This window comes from Trichomycterus rosablanca, chromosome 11, assembly GCF_030014385.1.
Source record: "Trichomycterus rosablanca isolate fTriRos1 chromosome 11, fTriRos1.hap1, whole genome shotgun sequence".
NCBI classification, from domain to species: domain Eukaryota; kingdom Metazoa; phylum Chordata; class Actinopteri; order Siluriformes; family Trichomycteridae; genus Trichomycterus; species Trichomycterus rosablanca.
In genome coordinates this window covers 13,227,752-13,237,771 of record NC_085998.1, presented here as the reverse complement: position 1 = coordinate 13,237,771, position 10,020 = coordinate 13,227,752, and the positions used below count along the sequence as shown (strand labels likewise).

Here is a 10,020-nt window from a genome sequence, read left to right as displayed (position 1 = left end):
TGGACTGTTGGGCTCAGCATGGTAGTTGCTGATAACAGATTTTGAGTAAACAGCGCAGTCAGTCTATGAGCACAGGTGAATGTACCCCGCCCATTACACCTGGCTATAAGAGCAGACTCCAGATTTTGCCCCTTCCCTGGTCCTGTGAAGTCCACCTCTACAGTACTTACTTATTTCACATCTGGAGAGACACATAGCATCCACCCAACATGGCTTTTGTAGCTCCACCAGGCTACCAGCCCATCTACAGCCCAGTAAGTACATGTAAATAGTTACTGTGTCCAGGGAAATATTTACTTACTTATTTATTATTATTTTTTAATCATTTATGTTTAGAGCATCCCATATGTTGGTCCGATTGCTGGAGGTCTTAGAGAAGGAATGTCGTTCTACATTCAGGGAAAGATTCAACATCATATCAGCAGGTAGTCGATCAAGCTGTTCAATATATGTTTGTTTTTATTAGATTTTTTTTATTTGTGGAATTATCATGTCTTGCTGGTTAACATCTATGGTTCATTTATGGTGGTGCACAGCAGCATGGCTCGTGAGTTTCTCGGTTTGATCCTTGCTTCAGGTCACTCAGGCACAGTGTTATGCAGCCACCCACCCCCGTGTCTTTGTGGGTTTTACCCTCCCAAAAGGGCAGCACCGTGGATAAGTGGGTAGCACTGTCGCCTCACAGCAAGAAGGTCCTGAGTTCGATCCCTAGGTGGGGCAGTCTTTTCTGTGTGGAGTTTGCATGTTCTCCCCGTGTCCGCGTGGGTTTCCTCCAGGTGCTCCGGTTTCCTCCCACAGTCCAAAAGATGTGCAAGTGAGGTGAATTGGATACACTAAATTGTCCATGACTGTGTTCGATATAACCGTGTGAACTGATTAATCTGTAATGAGTAACTACCGTTCCCGTCATGAATGTAACCAAAGTGTGTAAAACATGTTAAAATCCTAATGAACAAACAAATAAACAAACCTCTTCCAAAAACATAAACTGCACAAAATTACCTTTATTGACTTGATTAAAACAAATTTATGGACCTCTCTTTGTGCTAGGACAGAACAGGGCCTTCCACAAATTGTTGCCAAATAGGAAGCATATAATTTGATTGGTCAAACTGATTTTAAGATCCTTCTAGGATAAGGCATTACTGAAACACCTGAAGGGCTGTTTGGGTCCTTTCTGTGTGGAGTTTGCATGTTCTCCCCGTGTCTGCGTGGGTTTCCTCCAGGAGCTCCGGTTTCCTCCCACAGGAACATGCAGTCAGGTTAAATGGAGACACTGAATAGCCCTATAGGTGAATGGGTGTGTGTGTTTGTGTGTCTGTCATGCAATGGACTGGCGCCCCATCCAGGGTGTTACTGTGTGCCTTGCGCCCATTGAAAAGCTGGGATAGGCTCCAGCACCCACCCGCGACCCTAATCGGATAAGCGGTTAAGAAAGTGAGTGAGTGAAACACCTGAACCTTTTGCCCATATACGGTAACGATTATGTGAGCAATAAAATTGTGTAAGTTTGCAAATGTAAGCGATATGAACCGGACATTTCAGAAATGCTCTTAAAGAAAAGGTTTACTGTTCTCTTTGTGTACTTTAAGGTGTTGCAGTTCGTTTTTCATATCACATAGAGGGCAGGATATCTGATATACGTCAACATTTTTAAAAGGACCTTACATTTATACAGAGCTGATCTGATAAGCCTCAGTTTGTATGTTTGTTTCTATTAGCTTGAAGATTGTACGGCTTATTGCATGAACACAGTGTATGTTAGTCCATACTCCTGTCCCAGTGAGGTACAGGAGTGTCAGTGTACCGGTACTCTGGCTGACTTAATACAGACAGTAACAAATTACTAAAAGAAAGTGACATAGGGCAGTAAAAATTCCTGACCCAACAGCCTAATTGGGCTGATAGACACACCACCAATAAATCAAGTCCTGTTTGATACTAATGCTTCACCTAGTGAACAACTTTTTATTTATTTGAGCATCTGATCACTAATCCAGTACCTTAAACACTGATCTACCACTGCTCAAGCAAACAATTTACCACTAACATAATACTTGTGGCACATGATTTTGTAGCTAACTTATTAAAGAGCATGCATGACCACTGACAGGTGAAATGAACAACACTGATTATCTCTTCATCACGGCACCTGTTAGTGGGTGTGATATATTAGGCAGCAAGTGAACATTTTATCCTTAAAGTTAAAGTGTTAGAAGCAGGAAAAAAATTTTTGAGCGAGTTTGACAAGGGCGAATTTGTGATGGCAAGACGACTGGGTCATTGCATCTCCAAAACTGCAGCTCTGGTGGGGTGTTCTCAGTCTGCAGTGGTCAATATCTGTCAAGGAAAAAACAGTGGTAAACCGGCGACAGGGTCATGCATATGGGGAGTGAAGGCTTGAAGGCTAGTCAAACCTTGCTGGACAAACAAGTCGGATCCATGGAGGCCCCACCTCGCAACTTACAGGAGTTAAAGGATCTGCTGCTAACATCTTGGTGCCAGATACCACAGCACACCTTCAGGGGTCTAGTGGAGTCCATGCCTCGACAGGTTAGGGCTTTTTGGGCAGCAACAGGGGGATCAACACAATATTAGGAAGGTGGTCATAATGTTATACATAATCGGTGTATTATTATTATTATTACCATCTAGGGATTAATGTATAGAATGGGATTAATGTATATATTATAATGTATAATGTATAATAAAGTGGCTTTAAAAAACTATTTAAAGCTTTTATTTTTGAAGACAATTACTGAATGTTTGCTGCACTGGGATAATGTTGTCATTTTATGCTTTCCCAAAAGGTTTTTTGTAAATCTGCAGTGTGGAGAATTTGATGGATGCGATATTGCTTTTCACTTCAACCCTCGTTTTGACCTATGGGACAAAGTGGTCTTCAACACCTTCCAGAATGGCTCGTGGGAAGGCGAGGAGAAAGTCAGAGAGATGCCATTCAGCAAGGGAGAGCATTTCGAGATGGTCATTGTCGTTAACTCAGAGGGATATCAGGTGCCTTAAAAAAACCCTTAATCCAACTCTAAGTCTAATATAAATGCTGAAGGAAAAATGAAATCATTATCCTAATGAGTAAGTGTTATGATTACTGACACTCAGCTATTTTACAAGCGACAACCACTGAAGTAAATAAAATAAACTAAAATAAACAGGCCAATCAAGGAAAGTGTTGCGCCCACCACTCATCTGGTGCTAAAGATTTTAGGTAAAAAACTAGATGATTGATTACACTGCCAAGATAGAATAATAGGGATGTAATGATGCACCACAAGACAGTTAAAAATCGGTGCACGTGCCATGATTTGAATCGGTTATTCATTTAAGATGAATCGATATTCACTTTAAACAGCAGAGGGCACTCACGCTATATTTTTCTTTTTTTTAACAAGCATTGTTTTGCATAGTTTATACCTACCTCAGAAATAAAAGGGTGTTTATTATCTAGATAAGTACAAATACAGTATTCTATTTTATTTGAAAGAGAAACAATAAAAGGAAACTTTGTCATAATTTGTCTTCAATTTCATTTTGTTTAAAAAAATCTGAAAAAAAATCATGTCGTGAACCCAGTATCGTGAATCGTATCGCATAGTGGGTAGAGTGTATCATTACATCCCTATAGAATAGTGTTGTCTGCATGTAAGTGTGCATGAAATATTTTTCTTATTACCTTCTATACTACTTGTTGTACTTGAGGGAACAAACAAAATTGAAAAGAGTAATTCTGCAATTTCCCTCTGGGATCAATAAAGTATTCTGATTCTGATTCTGATACAACTAATAAAGTTAATAGCACCCTCTTGTGGAGGACCCTCTGTCTGCTAAGCCGGAGACTAAATATTAAGTTTAAAAATTATTAGATCAGGGAAATGTTGATGTTATGTGGAGGTAAATATATAATCAGTCATTTTTAGACCTGTGTTTTATGAAGCATGGAGAAACTTACAACTGTATTTTAATGAATATGCAGGTGAGTGTGAATGGGCGAGAGTTCTACCTCTTCCAGCACAGACTGCCTCTGCAACGGGTGTGCGCTTTGGAGATTGGCGGAGATGTGTCTGTTGACACTATTAACATCATCGGGGTAAGAAGTAATCTGAAATACAATAACATGTATTGCACTGCATGTTTAATTAGACTGATACTAATTCATGAACTACCTGTTTAAGGGTATGCAAAGTGGCATGGGAGGCATGGGAGGCATGGGGGTAAGTGCCAGTTTCTTGGCTCCACCACAGGACATCAGAACATTACAATACATTACATTACATATAACTTTTGCTATTTGGCCCAAGATATGTGGACACCATGTGCTCCAGCATGACCATGCCTCTGTGCAAAAAGTGAGATTCATAAAAATGTAGATTGACATATTTAATGTGGAGGAGCTCCAGTGGTCATAAAACTGATTAATTGGGCACAGAAATTGTGTAGACTCCTACACACTCCAAAATCCTGTGGCACGCTATCCCAAAAGAGTGAAGACTAAGTGGTCAAGTGGTCAGATTATGGTCAGATGTCCATATATGTTTTGCCATACAGTGAATTAGTTTGTACATGCACATTAAGATTCTTTGTAAATTTTGCTTTCACAGGGAGGATTTCCAGGTGGAATGGGAGGTGGAATGGGAGGAGGAATGGGAGGTGGAATGGGAGGAGGAATGGGAGGTGGAATGGGGGTAAGTGCATAACATACCAACATCATCATGTTAAGATGTGATTCCCAACCTAGAACATTTTTTAAATATTTTTTTATTATTTTGTATTTATTTATTTATTTATAGTTTTTTTGTTTATTGTTTTTATTTATTATTTATTTATTATTTATTCATTTATTTTTTTTCACCGACCTAGGACATAAATAAAACTTGAACACTTACTGGACAAAAAGTCAACAGTTGTAGTCAATCGTAACCTCCAGTAAGGATTAAGGAGGCCATGCCACAAAGTGTTTCCATAATATTTACAAAAATGAATGAATTAATACATTATTTTTTGTTTTTGACAATCATGTAACATATTGCTCCTGCAGGGAGGCTATCCAGGAGGTGGAATGGGTGGCGCAGGGGTAAGAAAAGTGAATTATATCTTTGTGTATCTACTGCTCTACTGCAGTGTGTGGGACAATAAGCAACAGTATTTGTGTATAGACGTTTATCTGGATGGAAGGTGTAGCTATAAATTAATAAGGAATACACATTCCCGAAAGGTGAATGTGTTTTTTTTAAAGTGGCCTTTATGTATTTAATGCCATTAAGTAAAATATTGTGCTTGCAGGGAGGCTATCCAGGAGGTGGAATGGGTGGCATGGGGGTAAGAGCAGTGGATTGTGTTTATACTGTACATTTTTGTGTTCTGTACAGTTTTAAAAACAATAATTTGTTTAAATGATTGTATGTACTTACTTTTTGCATATTTTAGGGAGGTTACCCTGGACAAGGAATGGGGGTAAAATAATTACCTATATCTATCTATATTATTTCTATATATACCACCATCTATAAACAGTTATTATGAATTTATTCATTCATTTATTTAGTTTAAAATGTCACTATGTGGTAACTATATGTGAATATTTATTGCAGGGAGGAAACATGGGCTATCCAGGAGGAAATCTGCCAGTAAGTCAAGATCACAATAATAATCTAAGGCATGTCTTTATTTACCATATATACATATACTGTACATGTGTACAGTACAATTCTTTCTCTGCATATCCTACCTTGTCATGGTCAGCCATCATATAGCACCTCTGAACGGTGCTGCATTAAAAATGCTCCCTACTAGGCTACTCATGTCCCAACAGTATTAATACATAGATTTAAACATGAATTCCTTAACAAATGTGGTCTGATAACACTAATGACACATCAACAACTGAACCTAAAATGTTTGTCTTGAATATGTTATTAAAGACTTAAGTTAGTAAAGCTTTGAAAAAACAACCTTTCTGATAATCCGGAATTCCATTTAATGGGCCTAGTGGTTAGAGCTTTGGGCTATCAACCGGAAGATTGGCGGTTTAAATCCAGGCTCTGCTATGCAGCCACTGTTGGGTCCTTGAGCAAGGCCCTTAAACCTGTCTGCTCCAGGTATATTGTGCAATATATATTGTGTACACTGCAGTAGTAAGTAATTCCAGCATTTTTCATTTTAATACCTGTGTTTTAACATGAGTTACTGTCCCTTCAAATGTTAATCCATGGGGTTGTAAATAAACTTGGCCTCTGCTCTCCAGAGATTTAGTTTTGGTCTTGTTTAAAACACACTGTTGTTTTGTCTTTATTATTTAATTATTTTTGTATGTACATTACATTACATGTGTAGATGTAACAGCCACCACTCCTATAGAAAGGCTTTTCACAATACTTTAAAAGTGTGTATTTTTTTTATCTTTGTTTATACTTGGTGTATCACCGTCTAAACAAAACCAATTCAGCGTTTAAAGCAGCACTTTCGACATGAGTTAATGGTTTATGTGTGACGTTTTAAACCAGCCAAGTGGTTAGATCACGCTGGCGCGGGTGACTCCAGTCGGGTAATAGGGCTCAGCGTGTTGGCAAATGTGACAAATTAATATCTGTGTGTAGACCAGATAGACTCGGTTTTAGCAAAGATTGGTAGTGTTTGGCGTGCGTCATCTAGTGGAATCAATTGAAACGCAGGGTATTGCAGGAAAAAGGTGTAATTAATGCGGTTTTAGGACAATTTTGTAAATACTCAGCAGTCTGGATTAAACAGCCTAAAGTATGTGGCCTGCGGACCATTGTTTGCCCACCACTGCCCTAGTGCTTCATGTGAGGCTTTAAGAGGCTAACATAAGGCTAATGCTGTATAATGTTGGCTTGGTATTTACACAGGCTTCTTAATTAAAAGTCAAACAAATTTTGATAAATGAGAGCAAAGTCATGCCTTCTGCCCATATATAGGCCGTGGTGCATGGTACTGTAACAGTGTGGAAAAATCCTTTAGATTTACATTTTGCATATTTAGGGTGAAGACAAATACTGCTTGGTAATAATTATAATGCAAGACTGTTGCTGAATGCTCACAAAGGTTTTCCTTCTTTTTTGAACAGGTAATGGGACTACAGCCTATCTTTAACCCTGTAAGTAAAAAACAAGCTTTATTAGTTATTGTGTAGGTAATCCATCAGACTGCACGAAATTTCTTGTTACAGAATTCTGCATATAGACATAATCAATAATACTGTACATAACAATAAAAAGTACACGATCATAACACTGACCCATCATCATGTGTTATACAGTATAAGTGTTTGCATTTTCATCAAATGCTAAATCTTGATCGCAGTGGGTACAGTTTTAACAGGAATACTGTGGGCAGGATATCAGTCTATCATGAGTTTTCTATCGCCAATCATGTATGTGTTGATGCATAGCTGGCTAAATATGCAGCTTAGTGGTCGTGGGCTGGCATAAAACTTTTTATAAAACGTTTTATATATACATATTAGTTTTATTATTATTAGGTAAGCTTAGGCATGCGCCTTTGCCCTTTATGCACTGAAATTGGTCCAGATTCCTTGAATTGTTTAATGATATTATGCATTGTAAAGGGAGAAAAATACAAATCATTTCGATTTTGTCTTTAAGGAACATTGTGTTTTAACATTTGAACAATTTTCTCACACATTTGTTGACAAACTAGAGATCCTCTGTCCATCTTTGCTTCTCATACTCTTAATGGATACTGATTTTGTCATGATTACAATCACTCCTATTGACTCCTGTTTGACTCCTGTTTGAAATTACATCACTATTTTTTAACCTTGTTATTAGGCCTAAACTGCCCCATCCCAGCTTTTCATTTAATGAATGAAACGAATGTATATTAAGACAAAACCTGAAATATCTTGTGCTCATACTGGCAGCAATATTTTTTTTCTCATAGTGTCTTTTTCTAATTTGTGGTTGTAAATATATTGTTTTATTTGTGTTTAAGTCCATCCCCTATTCAGATATGATCCCTGGAGGCATGACCATCAAGAGGACCATTATCATTAGGGGCATGGTGCCATATGGAGCTGACAGGTACAGTGTGTTAAGTTTGTTGGTGTGTTTGTACTTAAATCACTGCCACCCTGTCCGAATTGCTTCCTAGCAACCTAGCTCATTCTATACACTTATTCACAGAAGATGTTCATGTTTTAGCAAAATACACCATATAATCAAAAATATGAGGACACCCCTTCTAATTATTGAGTGGCCAATCGTCCGCCCCCATTGCCACATAACAGCTGTATAAATTTTACATTACACACTTCCAATTTTGTGGACACGGTTTGGAAGGTCCCTGGTTTGACAAGTTTGGTGTGAAGGAATTCCAGTGACCTGCACAGAGCTGTGACCTTAACCCTGTTAAACTCTTACTTTTGGGATCAATTGAAATGTTGATTTCATCGGAGACTCTCTGATCCGACATCATTGTCTAACCTGGCAAATGCTCTTTGATTAGAATAGAATAGAATAGAACGCCTTTATTTGTTATATATACATACACCGATTAGGCATAACATTATGAAGGTGGCCTAATATTGTGTTGGTCCCCCTTTTGCTGCCAAAACAGCCCTGACCCGTCAAAGCCTGGACTCCACTAGACCCCTGAGGGTGTGCTGTGGTATCTGGCACCAAGATGTTAGCAGCAGATCCTTTAACTCCTGTAAGTTGCGAGGTGAGGCCTCCACGGATCGGACTTGTTTGTCCAGCACATCCCACAGACGATTGGAGATCTGGGGAATTTGGAGTCCAAGTAAACACCTCAAACTCATTGTTGTGCTCCTCAAACCATTCCTGCCAAACCATTTTTGCTTTGTGGCTGGGCGCATTATCCTGCTGAAAGAGGCCACAGCCATCAGGGAATACCAGCTTGTTTGAAAGCTGGGGTCAGAGCACAGGGTCAGCCATTGTACTGCACCCCTGGAGCAGAGAGGGTTAAGGGCCTTGCTCAAGGGGCCAACAGTGAGACAGAGCTGGGATTTGAACCCAAAGCTCAACCCACTAGGCTACCACTTTCTCAGGGTGGGTCAAATTTAAAATAACAGCAATGGTTTTGAAATACCCAACAAGTGCATGTATCCACATACTTTTGGCCATTAAAGATGTCCTCATATTTTTGGCCATACCGTTTATTACAACAGGCTGAACTGTAGAAGTCAATGATTTTGTCTCTGTACTTCACAGGTTTTGCCTTAACTTTTTAAGTGGTGCTTCAAGAGACATTGCCTTTCATCTCAACCCTCGAATAAGAGAGGGGATTGTAATCAGAAACAGTCAGATTGGTGGATGCTGGGGTGAAGAAGAGAGAGATGTCAACTTTAACCCTTTCCTGGAAGGACAGTTCTTTGAAGTAAGTGTTAGCTGATATAGATATGTATTAATATTTTTTTTATCTGTTCATACCAATGAAATGGTTTGAAACCTCTCTCTCTCAGATCTCTATTCGCTGTGGTGAAGATAAGTTTACGGTGTTTGTAAATGGACAGCATCTGTGTCATTTCTATCACCGCTTCCAGCGCTATAACCTCATCGACATGCTGGAGGTGCAGGGAGACGTCCAGCTCTCATACATCCACTACTGAACATGTTCTTCTAGTGCAATTCTATTAATACATTCTGCCTTGTTACTGAATTAACTTTAAATTACATCTGTAACATGACTGAACTTTAACCAAACAGGAAACAGTAATAAATGTGGTCTTAATAAATATTTTTATTTGCTTTTATTTGCATATGACTATACATACACCGATCAGCCATAACATTAAAACCACCTCCTTTTTTCTACACTCACTGTCCATTTTATCAGCTCCACTTACCATATAAAAGCACTTTGTAGTTCTACAATAACTGACTGTAGTCCATCTGTTTCTCTGCATGCATTGTTAGCCCCCTTTCATGCTGTTCTTCAATTGTCAGGACCACTACAGAGTAGGTATTATTTAGGTGGTGGATCATTCTCAGCACTGCAGTGACACTG

At 38.9% G+C, this 10,020-nt stretch overlaps 1 protein-coding gene across 1 annotated transcript; it reads left to right on the top strand.

The window, feature by feature from the left end:
- The first annotated feature begins 209 nt into the window (after nucleotides 1-209).
- On the top strand, nucleotides 210-9,716 carry LOC134323517 (galectin-6-like). Its single transcript, XM_063005051.1, has 13 exons — nucleotides 210-254; nucleotides 337-425; nucleotides 2,811-3,015; nucleotides 3,992-4,105; nucleotides 4,191-4,229; nucleotides 4,617-4,700; nucleotides 5,299-5,334; nucleotides 5,443-5,469; nucleotides 5,607-5,642; nucleotides 7,100-7,129; nucleotides 7,987-8,075; nucleotides 9,225-9,390; nucleotides 9,476-9,716. The coding sequence occupies exons 1-13, from the start codon at nucleotides 210-212 to the stop codon at nucleotides 9,620-9,622; spliced, it is 1,107 nt and encodes a 368-aa protein (XP_062861121.1). The 3' UTR covers nucleotides 9,623-9,716.
- Nucleotides 9,717-10,020: the final 304 nt, after the last annotated feature.

What these genes read in the sequence shown, in the direction of transcription:
- LOC134323517 (XM_063005051.1), top strand. Translation starts at nt 210, where the DNA reads ATGGCTTTTGTAGCTCCACCAGGCTACCAGCCCATCTACAGCCCA. An exon ending in GAGGCATGGGAGGCATGGGG is followed by an intron (nt 4,230 to 4,616) that starts GTAAGTGCCAGT and finishes TTGCTTTCACAG; the next exon opens with GGAGGATTTCCAGGTGGAAT. An exon ending in GTGGAATGGGTGGCATGGGG is followed by an intron (nt 5,335 to 5,442) that starts GTAAGAGCAGTG and finishes TGCATATTTTAG; the next exon opens with GGAGGTTACCCTGGACAAGG.